Here is a 22435-nt window from a genome sequence, read left to right as displayed (position 1 = left end):
TCATTTACACTGTTTTGTCCATATCATGTGTGTTCCCTGTCACATCATGCGAGTGTGAAAGGAGTATCAGTTCCCAATGACTTGTTAAGACAAAACTAAGATCATCAATGGGTCAGGACAGGTTGTCTGCTGTGTGCCTGCTTTCGATTCATAGGGGCATGGACATAAACATTTTATATGTTGTACCTAAGTTGACCTAGTAGGATATCCAACAAGGTTAAATAGGAGGTCCACCCATCTAACTCTGTTAAACAACTTATGGATAAAGATAATGTCTCCCACCACTTTAGTGGTTTGAGAGACATTTGATTTACCCATGTGTGTCTGTCTGTCCGTGTGTATGTCACAGTTGATGTGTGAACTCAAGTTCTTATTTGTTTTACATGCACTTTTATCATGCAAAATGCTGATTAGATAGCAGGAAATCGCATCATTTCAAGGTGCCATTTCAAAAACAAGATGTGTTTGTGAAACACCATGTCCCCCTATATGACGTTTGACCTTGTAGGATGACCTTGACCCTTCACCACTCAAAATGTGCAGCTCCATGAGATACACATGCATTTCAAATAGAAAATTGCTAGCTTCAATATTGCAGAAGTGACATTACATGAGCAATTTTGACCCATATATTTGACCTTGAAGGATGACCTTGACCTTGACCTTTCACCACTCAAAATGTGCAGCTCCATGAGATACACATGCATGCCAAATATCAAGTTGCTATCTTAAATATTGCAAAAGTATTCATAAAATTAGCGATTTGGGCCACAAATATTTGACCTCTGACCTTGAAGGATGACCTTGACCTTTCATCACTCAAAATGTGCAGCTCCATGAGATACACATGCAGGCCAAATATCAAGTTGCTATCTTCAATATTGCAAAAGTGCAAAAGTACTCATAAAATGAGCGATTTTGGCCACATATATTTGACATCTTACCTTGAAGGATGACCTTGACCTTGACCTTTCACCACTCAAATTGTGCAGCTCCATGAGATACACATGCATGCCAAATAAGTTGCTATCTTGAATATTGAAATACTGCAAAAGTGTACATTAAATGAGCGATTTTGACCCATATATTTGACCTTTGACCTTGAAGGATGACCTTGACCTTTCACCACTCAAAATGTGCAGCTCCATGAGATACATATGCACGCTAAATATCAAGTTCCTATCTTCAATATTGCAAAAGTTATTGCAAATGTTAAAGTTGGCGCAAACCAACCAACCAACAGACAAACCAACAGACCAACAGCCCAACAGACAGGGCAAAAACAATATGTCCCCCACTACTATAGTGGGGGACATAAAAATTCGACGACAGCAGGGTACACCCCTCCCGCACCCTCCCCTGTGGAGCCCCCCCTCTGAAAATTTTCTGGATACGCCTCTGCTATGTTTAACCTGAATCTGTTTTCAGAAGGAGAGGTGGCCGAATTCCGGTACTTGAAGATTTCTGGAGAAGCTAACCCACCTGGGGAGGTATAGCTAGGGATAGCAGGTATGTATTTATGACATTAAAACGAAAATTAATCAATGTTTTGTCAACAATTTAAGAGCTTTTAATGAAAATAAAATCATTATTTTTTTTTCCCAATTTTCAATCACAAAAATAAAGGAATAACACTAAAAATAGGAATTTTGAAGGTATTTATATAGGAAAAAAAGGTTAGAAATACCAAGCTGCAGCCAGAGAAGTTTTATCATCACCTCCACTAACCCCCACCACTGTTTTATTTAGTCTTTACTAGAAAATAACAAACCCATCAAGGAGGAAAATAACTAAATTAAAAAACAAGGGCTGTTTGTAAAACATTCATGCCCCCCATATGGGCTGTCAGTTGTAGTGGCAGCCATTTTGTGAATGCGTTTTTTGTCACTGTGACCTTGACCTTTGACGTAGTGACCTGAAAATCAATAGGGATCATCTGCCAGTCATGATCAATGTACCTATGAATTTTCATGATCCTAGGCCTGATTATTCTTGAGTTATCATCAGGAAACCATTTTACTGTTTCTAGTCACTGTGACCTTGACCTTTGACCTCGTGACCTGAAAATTAATAGGGGTCATCTGCCAGTCATGATCAATGTACCTATGAAGTTTCATGATCCTAGGCGTAAGCGTTCTTGAGTTATCATCAGGAAACCATTTTACTATTTCGAGTCACTGTGACCTTGACCTTTGACCTAGTGAACTGAAAATCAATAGGGGTCATCTGCCAGTCATTATCAATGTACATATGAAGTTTCATGATCCTAGACGTAAGCATTCTTGAGTTATCATCCTAAAATCTTTTTACTGTTTCGAGTCACTGTGACCTTGACCTTTGACTTAGTGACCTGAAAATCAATAGGGGTCATCTGCCAGTCATGATCAATGTTCCTATGAAGTTTCATGATCCTAGGTGTAAGCATTCTTGAGTTATCATCCGGAAACCATTTTACTGTTTCGAGTCACTGTGACCTTGACCTTTGACCTAGTGACCTGAAAATCACTAGGGGTCATCTGCCAGTCATGATCAATGTACCTATGAAGTTTCATGATCCTAGGCGTAAGCATTCTTGAGTTATCATCCGGAAACCATTTTACTGTTTCGAGTCACTGTGACCTTGACCTTTGACCTAGTGACCTGAAAATCAATACGGGTCATTTGCCAGTCATGATCAATGTACCTATGAAGTTTCATGATCCTAGGCGTAAGCGTTCTTGAGTTATCATCCGGAAACCATCTGGTGGACCGACCGTCGGACGGACCGACATGTGCAAAACAATATACCCCCTCTTCTTCGAAGGGGGGCATAAAAACAACACACACACTCAAATGATTGGCAATATATAAAACAACAGTGGCCTAAAGGATTTCAATATGGTACTTAACACCAGTCATTACTAGAGATGGAAAATCTGAATATTTCTATTAAATGATTTTCAGTTGAACAGTTGAAGGCTACTCACAAAATTTCAAATCTTATAATTTTGAATGTTTAGAAAGTAGTTTTCTAAACATAAAGACATATTTACCAAACAACACCAGCAGATTTACACCAGAAAGGGTTGAGTTTGAAAAATCCATTAATCTGCAGTTACAAACAAAGCTGATGCTTTTAAAATCCTTTCAAAATCACACAACAAATCAATAATTATTTGCATGAAATTATGATTGGTCTATACAATTGGTCACCTTTTTTTGTATCTGCAGATAAGATAGGTTTGTCCAAAGTTGTGGAGATCTGAACAACACCCATAACATTTTAATTGTCCATTTGGCCTCTTGATGCATGTCACACGTAAGCATTGAATATACACACCGATAGTGTTTTTCCCAGGAGGGCAAAGGGGCATGGCGCATTACTTTCAAAAAGGGCATTTTAGCGCGCAGTTTAGGCAAAAAAGGGCAAAAACGTTCCATGTTATTTGCTCCACGAAGCAGTTGTGGAAAAAATAACATATAAACAAGCACATTTAATGGTAATAGATGTATTTAACTTACTATGATTTATATTAATATATTTACCTTGCAATGAACATTTAAGTTCCATGCTGTTTCAATAAACTGTACAGCACGACAAACATAATAAAGCAATATATGCATATGAATCTGATTATACACAGATCCACTAACATATAAATGAAACCATGTTTGTCTTATCCCATTTTCTAACAATAATCTCGACAGGTGTTTAAAATAACATTGCGAGTAAATTGATCTCTAACAATATGCAAACACTCGTTTCCGTGACATACATCCACCGAGTAGATTACAAATAAATAAATTATGTTGTTGCTATCTAAAACATTTTTATGCATCGTTGATTATCACAGACATTTCATTTATTCCTTCTTAATGTATAATCTCCATCGTTAGTTCGATCGTTTACGACGTTATTTGCCATTTTTGCCGAGTCACAATTTAATTCTGTATAGTCCGCCATGTTGATAAAATGTCAAATGATGTAAGCGACAGGTGCGCATAGCTACGGAAACGTATATGGTACACCCCAATAATGTGGTCATGCCGGAATAATTTATACCGACTTACTGTGAAATAACATGGTATGTCGACATAGTTTTGTAGCTTTTCCCACCTTAATTTTACTCGTCATAACGACATTAAGTTGAAGTCTCGACGTAAATTTTTCCGGCTTTTCTCGAAAATATATTTGGTCGACATGATCTAGGACGACAAATCTACATAATTTTTAACGTCATGCACTTGTGAAAATGACTTGCCATCATAGTTTTAGTCGACACAATGAGTTTATTTTTTAAGCCATGACACCTTTTCCATATCATGTCGTCATAGAATTTTGACATCATCACATTATTGCAACATTGGTTCATGACTTCCGGCGTCGAACAGATGTTTAGTTTCTGGTATATTCTTTTGAAACACGCAAGGCCTCAGACAGTCCATTTTTACATCAGGAATGCTTGGTATAAAGGTAAAAATAACATTTGCAAACAATAAATATTAATGTGTTCGTTGGATTTTATGGGCATTTAGAGGGCTTAAATCTCGATTGATTCGTTTAGATATTTCTCTTTAACTAATACATGCAAAACGTGTGTTTAACGACTCACAACTTTTTTTTATATTGCAGATTTGTGTCTTAGTGGCGCTGAGGTTTTTTATTTCGGTTTCCTTGCGAATTGGAAACCATTGATCGTATTCAAGAGAGATACTTTGTAAAGAAACCACAGTTTGAGTGTAAAGATGACTTCATACCCGTCCTAGAACATGTGTGTGAAATGCAGCGGGAGCAACTGCCAGTTCCTGATTCGATTGAAAGTGCGACTTCTTTGTTCTTGGCCTTCACTGAAATATTGGATGGTTACTAATTACATATGCACAAATATATGCTTAAAAATTGGTTATATTTTGCAAATTTTATTGTGAAGTTAGTTTAGTTCAAGTAAGTTTAGTTTCGAGTTTTATTTACAATGTTTCGATAAGCAACACAAATTGATATTCTTGTTATTGGAATTGATCTTGAAGTAGTTAAACGTTGTTATTTTGTTTGCTAAAATAAATTCACTCATATTGTTGTACACATTTACAGACATTGCAAACTTGGCAAAAACAGATTCACAATGTTCTTCATTTCATTGTTAGATTGCAAAAGAATGAATGAAACGTTACTAATTGTTTGAAAACATGGCGGTCATTTAGTTATGAAATCCTCGTAAATTGTGGAATGTTCCTTTTAAAATATGGTCCTTTTAAAAGATTTATTAACATTTTATTTCAAACTTCAATATATTAAACTAAACAAAACGACTATTGTAAATCTCATATTTAATATAAACACTGTCGCAAATATATGATATGTTTATTTTGTATTTTCTTACTTGATTTTCTATTCCTGAAACTCCAGTGTATATAGTACATGTTTGAAATAAATGTTCATACTGCAATTAGATTTTTTTAATGGTCAAATAATTCTTTTTTGAGGAAATGGAAAATTATTCAAATGTGACACAAAATTGGGTTATTTGTAGATCAATTTTAGGGCTAGTCAATGTGATCGGTCTTTCTTCATTGTCCGTCAAAATTTGCACTTAAGCGAAATCACCTACTCAGCTGTGTCAATAATACCAAAACATGAACAGTCTTCAAAGCTAGTAAGGTTGTAGTTTGCTTTTATTTCCATATTATGTCCACATCGCACATTACTTATCAAAATATTTTCAAAAATTTGAAATATTTGTTTACATGCCGGTATAGTTTTATATAAGTTATGATACACGTACCCTTTGACTAGATGGGTCTATGGTCTGACCGAATATATATATACTCAACTGGATTATTGAAAGCGAATTATGCATTTAATAGCCAATTTTACATGCAGTCATCATTGTAAAACGACAAAAATGCACGGTGAATATTTAAGTAACGATTGACTTTAATAACATTTTATTTTTCTTGCAGTTTATTACATAATTACAATTGCCCTATGTTTCACTAGTGTACATTATTCTGATTGGCTATAATATATCATTTGACTGGGCTTTAATATTCAATGAAGCGAGTTGCATCCATGAAGCGCATGAGGAAATCGAGCGTGGGACAACTTGGTTTAATTATGCCATGTGCGACATGCACACAGTCAAAACTGCGTATTGTAAAAGGGGCGCCTACTAAATTCATGCACGAATATATATCCCAAATTATATTGTCTTTAAGCCAAACCATTGAAAACATATGACGAATGAATTGAAACGCTCTTTTCTTCGCTTCATCGATGTAAGTAGGTTAGTTTTGGTATTTAATTCGGCTATATGCAAATTAGTTCCTAACACAAAACATGCACATTTTCAACTAGAGATAACTAAACATCTGACATTTATAAGACCGGAAAGCGCGTTCAAGATAACACTTGTATAGCTGCAGTGAAGTATCAAGCAGATACATAATGGTGAGCATTAAAATACGATTCAATAAAAACTTTATTCAGATTTAACAAAAGTTGACCTTCAAATCTTCGCATAGAAGCTGATAATTTAAATTATAAATCTCTAATTCTAAATATCAAATTTAAAAAGATGATTTATAAAACAACATAACAGGTAATGAGTTTCAAACTGTTCTTCAGTATTTATTCAGAAAACGTAAGACAAATGAAAACAAAGTTAAGGACATATCACTTTCTGAAAAGGTCAGAAGTGAGTGGGGTAATGTAAAACAATAATTCCTTATATTAACATTGTATTATGAAGTTTGGAACAATGTGCACAATTAAAATAACATATGCTTCAGTGATACATGAACCAGTTCTAATGTTATCTTTCAAAAAGAGTATATAATAACATGTTTTCACCTTATAAACCACTTTCTTCTTGGGCTTTGGAAGTCCTTATTTTCTTATTTTGCTCATAAATCCGTTGACACCAGCTGGAACCTACACTACTGTAGTAGATAATGTTAGAGTATTATTAAATATTACACACTAGAAACACTGAAATACGGATACCTTTGTGCAAGAAAAAATTTACAACTAGAGTAAAAGAATAGTACACTTGAGCAAAAATGTGTTTGTCAGAAACACTATGTCCCCTTCTGCGCCGCTTTGAAGCTATATATTTGACCTTTGACCTTGAAGGATGACCTTGACCTTTCACCGCTCAAAATGTGCAGCTTCATGAGATACACATGCATGCCAAATATCAAGTTGCTATCTTCAATATTGCAAAAGTCATGGCAAATGTTAAAGTTTGACGCAAACAAACAAACCAACAGACAGCGCAAAAACAATATGTCCCACCACTATAGTGTTTGAGGAAATTAAAAAGTATGGTGGGCCAGAAACGATAATTTAAAAATGAAAGATACATAAATATTGGAAACATGTTAATAAAAACCCTTTAATTTTATAGCGTATGTTAATACTATAAAGATAATGATATATCAATGTGTTTGTTAAAGTGATATTTTACACTGTTTCCAAAAGTTTCAATCAAATTTATATTTGTCATCCTGGTCATCCATACTTTTCCCAACTATTTTTAGTCTCAAGTTGTTTACATTTTTTTCTTACAAAAAATGATCTTGTTTTTCAGTGTTTTTAGTGTGTTATATTTAATTATACTCTAACATTATCTTCTACAGTAGTGTAGGTTCCAGCTGGTGTCAATGGATTTATAGACAAAAATAAATAAATAAGGACTTACAACGCACAAGAAGAAAGTGGTTTATAAGGTGAAATCATGTGATTATTTACTCTTTTTGAAAGATTTCATTAGAACTGGTTCATGTATCACTGAAGTATATGATATTTTAGTTCTGCATATTGGTTCAAACTTAATATAGAATGCTAATATGAGGAATTATTATTTGACATTACTCTAACCACTTCTGACTATTTCAGAAAGTGATATGTCCTTAAACAACAAAAACAAGTAACACACATAAGAGGGCTAAGAGGCACTGGGTCGCACACCTGAGGGAATGAGATGAAATTAAAGACGAGTTAAACTCGTGTGCAAATAATTCAGAACATTTATATAACAAAGGCTGACTTCAAGTCGAGGTTAAGATCTTCCCAAGTATTTAATATGAGCATATATAGAAAATTACCCGACCTGGTTTTTAATACTGATTGACAAGAACCATTTTACAATACAAAAGTATCAAGGAAACATACGCTTTGACCAAAGTTCATGAAGATTGGGATAAAAATGCAACTTCTAGAGTTTTTACATGTTTACATTATAAACGTAAAGAGAAAACTGCTCCACCCCATGGCGGCCATTTTTGCCCCACCTATCAGTACCAATTTCGAACTTGTCTGAAAAAAACAATAATACCAATTTTCTGACTAAGTTTCATAATGAAGACAATCCGCTTCCGGTTTTGAGTGAGCATCAATTTAAAATGTAATTCTAAAAACTAAAAAAAAAAAACGCGCGTGAGGCACACAAATAACATTTGTGAGTGATGTGAAGTTTATTGAACAGGATGTGACATGTAAAAAAATAAAACGAGGTTTGTGACTTTTAGAAGGCCTTTCCTCAAGCTTTTGTATGTTTCTATCGACGGGTGGGGTGTGAGAAAGACTCTGGATATTGACATTATATGTGTATACACGCATAAGGTCATTGTGATTGTGATTGTGATTGTCATTGTCTGGCGCCTCCGTGACGCATCAATAAACATGTTAATAGTTCACCGTGACAGTAGCTAAAGTGAACAAGAGCGTTTAAGGGTTTATTGTGAATACTGTCCCGTTAATCCCGTGTTAGTTGTGAAATCATGAACAAACGCCAGCATTCATCTACTGCGAGCGAGTTAACAGACAATAGCTCATTAGACTCGTCTATATTCGAAAGTTTAAAGGGGCAGAAGTCCAAGAAAGACTAGAAAAAGAAAAACATTGAACACGAAAGTCTCAAGCAACAATCTATGGACGTTTATCAATTCGCTCAATAGAATCACGGCTCGAAGAGATGAGTTCCAAGTTGTCTACAGTCCTTACGAAAGATGACACCTCCATTATTCGTACCATAATTAAGGAAACGTTTGATTAAGTCAAATATAAATTTTTGAGTTCAGTCGGCAAAAGGTTGGAAATCATTGAATGCAACATATTCGACCAGACAAAGGAAATTGAATCGTTACATTGTCAAATAAACAGCAAAGACAAAGAGCTACAAGACCTGAAAACAAAGCTGAATGACTCAGAAAAGCGTACTGCAGAAATTTTAAATGAGCACGAGCAGTATAGCCGTAGAAAAAATTTGCGAATTATGGTCTACAAGAAGACGAATAATTTCAGTCCTCAATAGCGTTGACTTAACAGGTGTCGTCCCTTTTAAGTTCCAAGCTTGGTCTGCGCGTTGAAAAGGAGGATATAGACATAGCGCATAGGATAGGGAAATATCACCGAGAGAAGATCCGACCGGTTATCGTCAGGTTCATACGGCGCAAAATCAAAATCGGATGTAATGCGAAATGCAAAGCTACTCAAAGGTTCCGGTATTTTCTTGAATGAAGACCTGACAAAATTGAACGCTGAAGTTCTAGCGTCCGTTAGGCATAAGGACCCCGAGACGGTGGAGCGAGCGTGGTCATTCGATGGGAAGCTGTATGCACGCTTCAGAGGTAAAGAGCGCTCTGAAATAATCGATTACGAACATTTTCCGACGTGGCTCAACAAACCATGGCCGAAGGCGGTAGCTTCACTATCGTACGCCAGCAGGGTTTCAGCTAGCACAAATCGACGCCGGTAACATAGGGTTAGAACTGACGGTGTTTTTTTTTGTGTGTTATATCATATCATTAACAGTCTACATTCACGTATTTGTAATACGTGTGCAAACCAGTTTAATCATGACATTGTAACTAGACCACCCTAATATCTGTGTTGTGTGTTTTTTGATCCTGTTGTTCTCTTGGTTTTTTATTGTTTGTAATTTCCTAATTTAAGTACTTTTTTTTCTCTCTCTAATTCGATAAGGATACGCACTTTTTAAGCATATCATACTTATATAATCGATCTTAATCTATCTCTATTGTTATAAGACACAATCTCATACGGTGTAAGTTCACACACGCAACGTACGCACGCATGTACAAACACACACACACACACGCTTGCGCGCGCGCGCACACACACACACTTACACACCCATCCACACGCACACATGCAAGTAGTAGTAATATATGTTTTTATATTTGCTCATTTAGAGGCCTAGATATACTAATGAGGAATATAGCGTGATAAAACAATTACCCATAATATGCCATTGTACAATATTATATTTGTAAAACATAAGTCGTTTGTTTATGTATGCATATTAGTACGGACCGAGTAGTATTGTAGCTTCGTTAAGTCGACAGGTGCCATGGTGTTGTTTTTCTTGTTGTTGTTATTGTTATATGACACAGTCCCCTTTTTTTGGTTACAGTGTAAATCGAGTACTAACGACTCGAAACACATAAGCTGTAAACATTTTACAAACACACACTTTACACATACGCACGCGAACTCACACACCAACGCACGTGCACAGATGCACGCACACGTGCGCACACACACACACGCACGCGCGCGCGCACACACACAAACACACACACACGCCTTGTCGCTAGCTTCTTTAGTTTAGTTTCTGTTTTTCAATAATTTTGAGTACATCTTACACCTGATGATTACTTATGAATAATTACAATATATTATTCTTAGTGAGTTTTTCCTTACATGTACCTTGTTGTATCCACTTTCAAGTTTAAAAAAACTGAAACCAAGGTACAAAGATTAAAATAACACCTTTTCTCCCCAAGATATTCTTCTTCATATAAGAAGAGTACATAAGTAGGAATTAGAGGGTATGATCTACCTTTATAACATATAAACTTTTTTAAATGCTTGTTCAATTATATGAAAGTATTATTTCTATTATTGTACATTTTTGATAATGCTTCCTTTTTTGATTTCGCGGGAAGCGTTCTCAATTTTTCGTTTTTGACCATGTAGAGAAACCTCTTTGCTACTGACAATTTATAAAAAAAAATGTTCATATTATTATCCCATCTTAATGTATAATATATTTTTTAAACTTTATTTATACAAATATTGTTACCTGGTAAATATAAAATCCGATACAACAGGCTAGGCTGGATCTATTTTTAATAACTTTAGATTTCTTGCACCACTCGATAATTACTTTAAACTTAACCTTTAGTAACTTTCCTCATAAACCAGGTCTTTGGAAACATAATAATTCTTTACTGTCAGACATTATGTATGTACAGGAAATCAACAAAAAAATGATGATATTAAACTTCAATACGCACTACCCATTTATAATTATCAAAATATAAACGATATTCCCGACAGTGAATTACAATTTACGACAAGTGATCAACTTTTACTAGAAACCCTGCTTATGGAATTAAGGGGCAAATCTATTTCATATGGGTCTTATAAAAAAGAGAAACAAAACTTATAGAAAGCAAATTATTAACAAGAATTAAAGAGTTGAAACTTCCGAGATGAAAACTCTCAAGGACTTGAAAATTTGTATACTGAAATAAAAAATATTCAGAGCACACATTTAAAAGGATACATGCTAAGATCTAAATTTCAGTGGACTTTACAGGGTGAAAAGCCGGCAAGATATTTTTGTAGCCTTGAAAAATATAATGCAATAACAACATCAATATATTAACTAAAAATGAAGATATGAAGATGAAGGTATTATAACTTTAGAGGAAGCTTCAACTGTTTTAAAAAAGATGTCAAATAATAAAAGCCCTGGCAGTTCTGGCTTCAGTGCAGAATTTTATAAAATGTTTTGGAAAAAAATGGTACTTTTATTGTCAGATCCTTAAATGAAGCTTATAAGTGTGGTCATTTATCTATAACACAAACTCAAGGTATCATAACCTGTATTCCAACGGGTGAAAAATCTTGGCTTTATATAAAAAAAATTGCGTCGAATTACTCTATTAAATACTGTTTATAAAATTGCCTCTGGAGTAATAGCTAACCGATTTAAATTATTTATTGACAAGTTAATTCATAACCACCAGACGGGTTTTATTAAAGGGAGATACATAGGGGAAAAATACTAGGTAAATTTATGACATTATGCACTATACTGAAGAAAACGAGATCCCAGGCTAACTTCTCCTAATTGATTTTGAAAAGGCGTACGATTATTTGCCTGTTCCTTTGTACAAAGTACACTTTCTTTCTTTAATTTTGGTCCTGACATAAAACGTTGGTTTGAGTTTTTATATAAAGATTCTAAATCAGCCGTTTCTCAGTGTGGGTACTTATCTAACTTACCCCTATTGAAAGGGGCTGCAGGCAAGGAGATCCCCTCTCATGTTACATTTTTATCCTCTGTGCCGAAGTTTTGTCACTTGTATTGAGAAATAACAATAATATAAAAGGTATAACCATTCTGGGAACTGAACATAAATTCTCGCTGTTTGCTGATGATACTACTATTTTATAAGACGGTACCGAACAATCCCTAAATGGGACACTTACTGTTATACATAATTTTGCATATATTTCAGGCCTTTATGTTAATTTTGATAAAACAAATGTTGTATCGATCGGCAAGAACAAATATAGTTCATATACCATAAAAACCAAATGGAAACTCAATTGGATGCAACAAAGCTTTAAAATGCTTGGAATACATTTCCATGTAGACCCGTCAAAAATGTTAACAATTAAATTACGATGAAAAAATTGTTAAAATGGAAAACATTCTGAAAAATTGGAAAAGAAGAATTTTAACACATTAGCAAAATTGTGATTATAAAAACACTTATTGCGTCATTATTCAATCACCTGTTCATATCATTGCCCAACCCACCCATTACCATATTAAATTCAATAAAATCTTCTATTCTCAGTTTTACTTGGGATGGGCATAGTAAAATAAAGTTCACACAAATAGTTAAAGAACATAATGAAGGAGGTTTAAAAATGATCATTTTGGATGCATTTATTCCAGCATTGAAACTTCGCTGGCTACAAAAACTTCAACCCTTTAGTGGAAATTGGATAGACATCAAAAAACTGTATTTTGATAAGTATAAACTCTTTAATTGCAGTTATCATTACGCTTTAAATACAGCTAATAGATTTTGAAATCCTTTTTGGGTAGATGTTTTAAAAAGCTTCTCACTTTATTGTAATAAATTGGATTTAAACACAGAAGAGTTTCTCTATTATCCACTTTTCTACAATCCAAACATATTAATAGGAAATAAAAGTATTTTCAATAGGTCATGGTTTGATGCTGGAATTCATTGTATAGGGGATATATTTAAAAATGGAACCTTTATTCCTATAGATGAAATAAATAGAATGTATAATTTGACCATAAATTCCATTCATTATACAGGGGTAAAAAAGCAATAGATGAGTTTTTGAAAGAAAAATGAATCTTGTCCCACCCAACAAATTATAAAACCCTTTTTGCCCCCTTTATTACAACTTTTACTGAAAAAAGAATCTGGAGCAAAAAGACTATTAATCATTATAAATAAAAATAATGAACAACCATCAGAAAAAGCAAAATGGTGTACTTAACTTAATGCCAGAGGTAATAAAAAAGAATGGAATTGCATATTTTAGCTACCATTTTAATAACCAATGACGTAAAAGTGCAGTGGTTCCAATATAGAATAACTCACAGAATACTTGGAACAAATAGTCTCTTAAATAAAATGAAAATTACTAATGATCCATTATGTTCTTTATGCAAACAAAGTGATGAAACTTTAGAACATTTATTCTGGGAATGTCAGATATCTAAAACAATTATTGGCGAAATGCTACCCGGATAATCCTTTCCATTTATTGATAAGACAATTTTTCTTTTGGATATTTAACGAAGTCTTCTAGTACCATAAATAATGTAATTTTTATTTTTAAAGCTATTCTAATACAAGTGTTAAACAAAAAAAATCATTCCAAGCATAGCAGGAGCCAAGAAATACCTCAAATATGAATATGATAACTTGAGAAAAATTTCAATTACAAAAAACAATTAAGAATCCTTTGATAGAGAATGGGAACTTTCTAATACCATTTTATCACAGACATAGATATTAAACGCGAGGATTATTGAATTTGCATCTGTTATTAAAATGTTTACATCATTTATACAGCATGGGTTATCTATACACACTAAAAAATATGTGCATCATTAAAGGGATCTTTTCACGGTTTGGTAAATTGATAAAATTGAAAAAAGTTGTTTCAGATTCGCAAATTTCGTTTTAGTGTTGAAATTTGTGAGGTAACAGTATTACTGAACATTTACCATAGTCCAATATAGCTATTAGATGTATCTTTTGACGATTTGAAAACCTAAAAATTATAAAGCGTTGCAACGTATGTATACATATACACACTGGAAAAAAAAGGAAAAAAGTTTCATAATGATTTGCAAAAAAGAGTCTTTAAGGGTGTTCACAAGCTTCTTTTACTACATAAAATATATGGAAAATGACCTCATGCTGGCCATGTTTTTTGACAGCCAGAACCAGTTTCAAACAAACTATACATATAGAGAAAACTGCCCCACCCCTAAAAGCCATTTTTCCCACCGATCTTGACCATTTTCGAACTCATCCATGAAATCAATAAAACCAAATTCTGACCAAGTTTCATGATAGGGAAAAATGTGACTAACAATGTAACTTTATAGCCATGTCCGGAAAACTGCCCCGCCCCCCTGGCGGCCATGTTTTTCAACATACCAGAACCATTTTCCAACTCAAGAAGCGACATATCATTTACACAAACCTTTTAGCAAAGTAAAAGTGACTTCTAGAGTATTCACAAGGTCTTTATTTTTTTGACCAACTGACCTTGTTTCCGACCCCACATGACCAGTTTAGAACTCGGTTGAGGTATGATTTGAATAAATGCCCTGACAAAGATTCATGAAGATCGGACAAGAAATGCGGTCTCTAGTGTTCACAAGGCAAAGTTTCACGACGGACACAGGTCGATCAAATATTACCATGAGCACTTAAGTGCTTATGTGAGCTAAACACTGGGCAGCCAATTTGTTGACATAGGCATTGAAAGGACCAATAGTATGGATGTATGTATGTATGTATGTATGTATGTATGTATGTATGTGTGTGTGTGTGTGTGTGTGTGTGTGCGTGCGTGTGTGTGTGTGTGTGTGTGTGTGTGTGTGTGTGTGTGTGCGTGCGTGCGTGCGTGCGTGCGTGCGTGCGTGCGTGCGTGCGTGCCTGCGTGCGTGCCTGCGTGCGTGCGTGCGCGCGGGCGGGCGGGCGGGCTTCGTGCGTGCGTATGTATGTATACTTCTATATTTTTTAATACAAATTCAATTAGAACGTACGTACGTACGTATGCATTACCATATATACATATGTGACCGTACGCGCATCTTGGTACTTCTATATTTTTTATACAAATTCAATTAGTGACTGCTGAGTGCAGACATACAAACATTATGGGCAATAACTCATAGAATCAAAATGATTACATTGACATGAATAACAGGGTTTTGTACTTTCATTTAAATGTTTTGAGAGTTATAGAAATGGTTAAAGTTGAATAAAGAAGAGCTGTTTTCATAGGATGACATATGCCCCCGAAAAAATGCTTTGATAGAAGTTATGAGCATTTTTCGAAACCTGAACGCTGATTTTGAATCCTAAACGCGGACTCTAAGTTCAAGGTCAAGGTAAAAGGGGTCAAACATTATGTGCGTATGGTAAGGTCTTGTCTATATACACATGCTTACCAAATATGATTGTTACATCTGAAGCGACATAGCAGTTATGAGCATTTTTTGAAACCCTAACACAGATTTTGAAACCCAAAACTATGAAGACATACCATGTTATTTCACAGTAAGTCGATATAAACTAATTCGGCATAACCAAATTATTTGGGTACCATATACGATTCCATAATTTTTAAACAACACTATTTGTCCACATAAAATATATCGACTCCTTCAGTTATATCGCCATGTCAACATTTTGTTACTTGCAAGTCATCAAGATATATGCCGTCATACAGTAAACAACACAGAAATAGTTAAATTTACAAAACGGCTAAAGGATATAATATTGTCAGAAATGTAGGCTCTTATTCCAACATGCGGATTGTTTACGTCTTGACAACATATCTTATATCGACAAATCAACATAATTTTAGGCGTCATGCTCTTTTGAAAATGACTTGCAATCGTTGTTTTAGTCGACATGATGAGTTCTTTTTGACGACATGGCACCTTTTTCATATCATGCCGTCAAAGAATGTTGACATCATCACAGTATCAGGGTGTACCATATACGTTTCCATACATAGCAACGTTAAATCGTATACGCGATTAGTATTTTGTTAAATTGGTATACGTCTCGGTAATTATTTCAATAATTAGATCTAATTATCTTAAAGACGAAATCGATAAAGAATAAATTTGTTTGTGAATTTAAAAGTAATTATGCGTAAAAAAATATGTTTTGATATAACTGAATAATGCATGCAAAGCACAATTGCCACAAGAATAACATCGAGTTTTTCATCAAATGTCTCCGAAGTAATGATTATATCGTGGAGGAGTACACATTGCCGAGCGAAAAGTGCGCTTGGTATAACATAGCCTCCGGCATTATCGATTGATACTGACACGGGGTTATTCACGCATGACTAATTCACAGCTTTGGGGCAGCCAGTAAGACCTAATCGAGCACTGTTATAGATTAAATCTGCTCAATTAAATATAGTCGATTAGACGTTGACGCCTCTCGAGTAAATCAAGCACAGTCGGAGCGTCACAGACAATCAAGGAAGCTGATTTTGCGGACCAAGTTAGATCGTAAGGCAAATTTCGTGGCGAAATTTGCCTTTGAAAAAAAGGGCGCGTGGCGAAATTTGCCTTTAAAAAGGGCAGCGTGGCGATCCGGGAGGGCGGCGTGGCTTTTCGCCACGCTAAAATGGCCTGGGAAAAACACTAACCGAGGCAGTCGTCAATCATATGTTCACCAGGGATACACAATTACAATCAATTTAATCAGTAGCCACAAGTATCATTTAGAGACTTGTGAAAACACTATCAAAACAACAGAAATGCATTTAAAAATTAAGTGATTATATCTGAGAAACTTTGCTCAAATGTATAAATCAATTTATGTTTATGTTGGTGTTTCTTACTCATTTTTTTCCTTTTATTGTAAGCACACAATTATAATGGTTTCACAATTTCTTTTATAATCCAATACTTAGAATGATCAATGCGTTATAATGAATATGCAACAATATTTGAATTGTGTACTTAGCTTTAAAATAATGACTACCTACTAGGCCAGAAAGTACACATATATATATATATCCATTAATTTCAATTTTTGACTTTCCCACAAAATTTGTTCAACAACACTCATTTGTAGGCAGAGCCTATCCTGTGTCGAATAAAGACAAATATTATGTGCAGTATTGTGTACCTACCTCAATTCAAAGAAAATGTATTGTTTGTAAAACTACGGTACTTACGGTCAAAGTGAGGTACTGGAACTCACTTGTCTCCTCCCCACAATTGACACACTTCAACTAGAGTGACAAACAACATCCACAATACAACAATAGGATAAAATCTTACCAAACAAAAAAATCAACATCAGATATTATATGAGTATTGCATTTAAACTTAGTAATAAATCATCTTTTCCAATAAACCGTACTTCATCAAATTTTGGAATCAATATTTCATAAAAGCAATATAAACACTTCCAATTCCTTGTCGCTGTAAAATAATATTTGGAAATACAATGCCATTTTTGTTTCAGCAAAAGCTGTCTTTAGTGGGTTTTGACTTACATTTAATGCCATGATCTTGTGCAGCGGGACAGCTGAATGCCAACAAAATTGAGTACATGGTCATGTTCGTGAATGCAAATTTACAACAATTGTTTAATTGCTATACCAATCACATTTGCTTCAGTTTGGAAATTAAACTTACATAAATGCTTATGTTAACAGAATAAATCAACTTTAGACAGTATTACCAGAATACAATATATGTATTGACACTTCTGGTTGTGAAGACATGTATGTATTGACACTTCTGGTTGTGAAGACATGTATGTATTGACACTTCTGGTTGTGAAGGCATGTATCAGTGTTTTTAATCATTTTGGGGATGGGGCAGAGTTCTTTTGGTTTGAGAAAAATCACTCAGTTTGGACTAAAATTGGGAAATTATAGTGTAATTATTTTGCTAACAAATACTATAAAATTTAGAATACAAATTGTGTTCATTTTACATTTACTAAGATTCAACTTATGAAACTCGATTGGAGAAAAACTCAAAATTGACATTTATTTAATACCTTTTATTTTTGAAACTTAGGTCCCATTTGGAAAAATAACATATTTTTTCCCATTCAGAATGTGTCCCTTTAATGGCTCCAGATAAGAAGGGAAAAAACACTGTGTATGAATAATTCTTCTGTTTGTATTTTTGTGATCAGAGTAAGAAAATAACTATTATTTTATTTTTCCTATATAAACAACACTCTCTATAAAAATTAATTTCAATGGTTCCATTCAGAGCATACTAAAGTAGATAACTATGAATGTACAGGTATTCTCTGAGCCTCACACCTGCCTATAAATGACTTTTATGGTTAATTGCGAAAATTATAAACAATAAATTATAAATTTTAGATTTCTGTTAATTTAAAGGAAATAAAATAGCCAATCTGATTGGGATTGTATTACCAATAACACTAATGGAAAATGTTACTGCATAGTGTAACTGACATCACAACCTTTTAATTAATTCTTGCTAGCAATGCACAAAATATATTCTTCATAAAAAAAATAGCCTACAGTTGTGTTGAATAACTTAACAATAAAAATGCCATCAATATCAATTGTGATTATCATTTTTTGTTATGACTGAGCATCTAGCTTCTTTCACTGTCATATATACATTGGACAAATTAAAAACTTACTTTAATGTACCAGCGGAAATCTTCACCTTCTGGCTTCAAGTTTGTAAGATTCTCCAAATTGGCCTTGAATTGCAAACCGATTTTCTACAACAAAATAAGATACTTTTAATCATTTTCCTCTATACAAATTTCAGTACATTAGAATTGTTAAGTTCTTCAATATGTGTTCAAAGATTTAACAATTATGCACAGCTTGGTTAGGAAAAACGTAAAGGCACATTTACAAAAGGTACACCTTACTGTCAGTCTATAACTATTACATGTAGTATAGTTTTATTTATTTAACCTAAGCTTGACTTCATAATAAATACACAAAGAGAATAATAATTTAGATAAAGAGATAAAATGAATTTATTTATAAATGAAAAAGTTAACCTGCATTTTCAGGCTTTTATCTGCATTTACTGACAACAACAAAATGGGCATAATGCTACCTAAATAACAGACTGGAGTTATATACTTTGGTCAGTGACCTCATAAGATGACCAGAAAGACATGTGAAATTTTAAATGAATTTTTATCACATCAAATTATTTCTCAGAGCTTGCAGTGTCTGCCTATTTATGAGCCATCATGAGGAGGTCTGTCCTGAGTTGGAGAATGTTCTCAAGATCTTCTATAGTTCTGGCTACCATAACTGTCCCTATTTATGTTTTTTGACTGGCACGACTTTCTGTCAATACTATATAAACTGTACGCTAAAGTTTCTTTAGATAGATCTTCTAATCAGACATCAAGTACTGGTTCTACGCAAGAAAGTGACCTAATTTCTCTATCAACCTTGTTTTATTTACTATTTGGGGAAGAAGCGAAAGTCTTTTGGATTGGGAAAATTGTGCAAATGGGACAGAAATTGCTTGTCCTTGACAATCTGACCAACATAAATGTTGAGCCGCTGACGAATCAACAAAAACTAAAATTTTTGATGCAAAATACAAAAGGTTACATGTTAAAATTAACATCCTGACTTTATTGCATGTAACGTTCTTTTGTGATGTCCGATTTGTATATCCGAAATATTGTTCAATTAGATATTGTTTGTATTATCATTTGATCGTTCATTTAATTTTAAAGGCTTCATGGGAATACAAAAACACGTGTATGTTTATTTATTTGGATAATATAAAAAGAATGAGACATTGATCTGGATTTGGCAATCTCAAATAGTTATGTCCATAACATAGTCGACTAACCACCATCTTGTTTACGGTGTTGAGTCTCAAAATTATCCATGAAAACGTCTCTCACAGATTTCAACCAATCGTATCACGAATAAATTTCTACATAATATGGCGGGAAAATGAAACCCAATATTGCGGGAAATTGAAAAGGAGAATTAAAAGCGTCGAAAAGGAACTAACACACGAAGGTATGATATAAAATTGCGTTTTAGTATTACCCTTTAGTACTTATGATATGTAAAGTGATGAATACGATCAATATCACAACAAATATGTACACAATTGGGACTTTTTACATAAATGGAAATTTCGAGGAAGAACTGGACTGGAATTTCCAATCATCAAACCAATTGAAACAATTTTTTTATACCAAATAAGTGTCGAACAACAACGAATCATAGAGTCACAAATACTCGCATCGGTTTGTGATATCTTCTCACCGAATGTGTCTTATTCCAAACGGCCCGGTCCCACTCTCAAATAAACTGGAAATAAACACTCGCTGTTTTGTTTTTGTTGTGACACTGACAACAGTTACATATATGGTTTTTCGTAATAAGGTATCCGGAGAGGTGCCCCCTAATTTTAATTGGGCGGAGAGGTGCCCTCTCGTCAAATTTGCAGGGGCGGATAAGTGCTCGCCCCCCCGTCGGAATTAAGTAGGCGGATATCTGCCCCCTCACAATAATTCAAAGCCAAAGGCGGCTAAGTGCCCCCCTTGGGACTATAATTCAGCAGCAACAACTTTTTATATTACTATGTGCCCACCCCTTGGGACTATAATTCAGCCGCGACAACTTTTTAGCTTGACTATTATATATGAAATATATATAGTGGAGCTATCCATAGGAGGTTTCGGGGATTCCGATAATGACGTCACGTTTGTGCATGCTTAAATTTTGGCCGTCAAAACTGCGACCATTTCGCTATTGTTTGCATTTGATGAACCGCATCGTGATAAGGTTACCATAATAATCTCTACTTGACACATATTCGCGACCCTTTTTAAGAACAACAAAATACTCGGAAATTGAAATTCTTTCAGAATAAATTGATTTCAATGAACGAACACAAAATTAATAATGACGAAATCAAACAACAAATAGATTGATTTTATTTAATCAACACAAACTGATTTGAACCTATATGTTGGTAAAAACTTACCTTGTTACAGAATAATTAAGTCCTCTTAATGTAATGTAAATGTAATTGTTTTTATTTAATTGTCCACACCAATTTTGACACTCTTTGTTTCAGCATTTTTATCCCAGTGTTTAATTGCTCCTTTGTTCATCACCAACAGATTATCTCGATATGATCGAATGCTGTCAAGGCAATTACTAAGAAAACAGGGTGTCATAAACCCAGGGACCTATACCCTGCATAAACCACATGTGTCTGGTCATTTACAGGGTTTTTTTTTACTAAGAAAGTGACGCCGATAATCGGCGTCTTCCCCTACCAGAATTTTCCCCCTAAAACTACCATTTCCCCTCCAAAAATATAATTTTTCACCAAAATATAATATTTTACCCTCAAAGAAATGTTTTTTTCTTTCTTTTGGGAAGTTGACACTTATCCTATTTGTACCATGTACAACGATCTCTCTCTCTCTCTCTCCCGACGAACACTCAAATCTGGGAATCCCAGTGATTCTATATATAGCTCTTAAATTACGTCATGGAAACCGGGCAACTAATCGTATTAATCATGTGACTATTTTACTGGATTCCGGTCTTGCGCGAGAAGGGTGATTCGTCAATTAATTACCGGAAACCAGTCGAGTTTTCATCCGGGTTATGTGAAAGCCAAGATGGGTATAAACGTTAAAACAGAAAAAAAGTCTCACATTTGGCGTTCATACACGAACAAAATAAAACGTTCGGACTCGGAAAATATTAATTGCGTCAGGGCCCTTAATCTATCAAATCTGCCGCCGAATTTCGGCGGCAGTCCCCCACCTGAAAAGTATACTTTTTTCCCCTTTTGGGGAGAAAAATTCCCCCTAAAAATAAAAATAAAATTTTTTTTTTTTTTTTTTTTTTTTTTTAATAGAAAGATGTGTTTCATGATTATTATATCTCAATTCTATTTCAATTTAATCTTTTCAAACATACTAAATTATGAAAAATGCAATGAATATAGTGCAAACATGTACAAATGAAATAATGAGAGAGTAAGTAAAAAATTCCCCCAAAAAGGGAAACGCCGCGAAAATTCCCCCTCCTAAGGGCTGCGGACCCCTTCCCCCAAAGTAGTGTGAGAGCCCTGTGCGT

At 34.4% G+C, this 22435-nt stretch overlaps 2 protein-coding genes across 3 annotated transcripts in view; one reads left to right on the top strand and one right to left on the bottom strand.

Moving 5' to 3' along the window:
* Positions 1-20240, bottom strand: part of LOC127861952 (CXXC motif containing zinc binding protein-like) — a 33345-nt gene extending 13105 nt beyond the window's left edge. The window contains exons 1-3 of the mRNA XM_052400727.1: positions 20172-20240; positions 18979-19062; positions 17516-17572 (exon numbers count right to left, since the gene is read on the bottom strand). Coding sequence (XP_052256687.1) covers positions 17516-17572; positions 18979-19062; positions 20172-20177 — 147 coding nt within the window. The 5' untranslated portion in view covers positions 20178-20240. The remainder of the gene's footprint in view (positions 1-17515; positions 17573-18978; positions 19063-20171) is intronic.
* The window catches only part of LOC127861942 (N-acetyltransferase ESCO2-like), a 42902-nt gene continuing 40660 nt past the window's right edge, over positions 20194-22435 (top strand). For both annotated transcript variants that reach the window (XM_052400698.1, XM_052400697.1), the window contains exon 1: positions 20194-20347. The gene's annotated coding sequence lies outside the window, so the exon portion shown is untranslated. The remainder of the gene's footprint in view (positions 20348-22435) is intronic.

The sequence above is a fragment of the Dreissena polymorpha genome, chromosome 16 (assembly GCF_020536995.1).
Source record: "Dreissena polymorpha isolate Duluth1 chromosome 16, UMN_Dpol_1.0, whole genome shotgun sequence".
Taxonomy (NCBI): domain Eukaryota; kingdom Metazoa; phylum Mollusca; class Bivalvia; order Myida; family Dreissenidae; genus Dreissena; species Dreissena polymorpha.
Note: the sequence above shows the minus strand (reverse complement) of the source record. Positions and strands in the feature narration are given on the sequence as shown.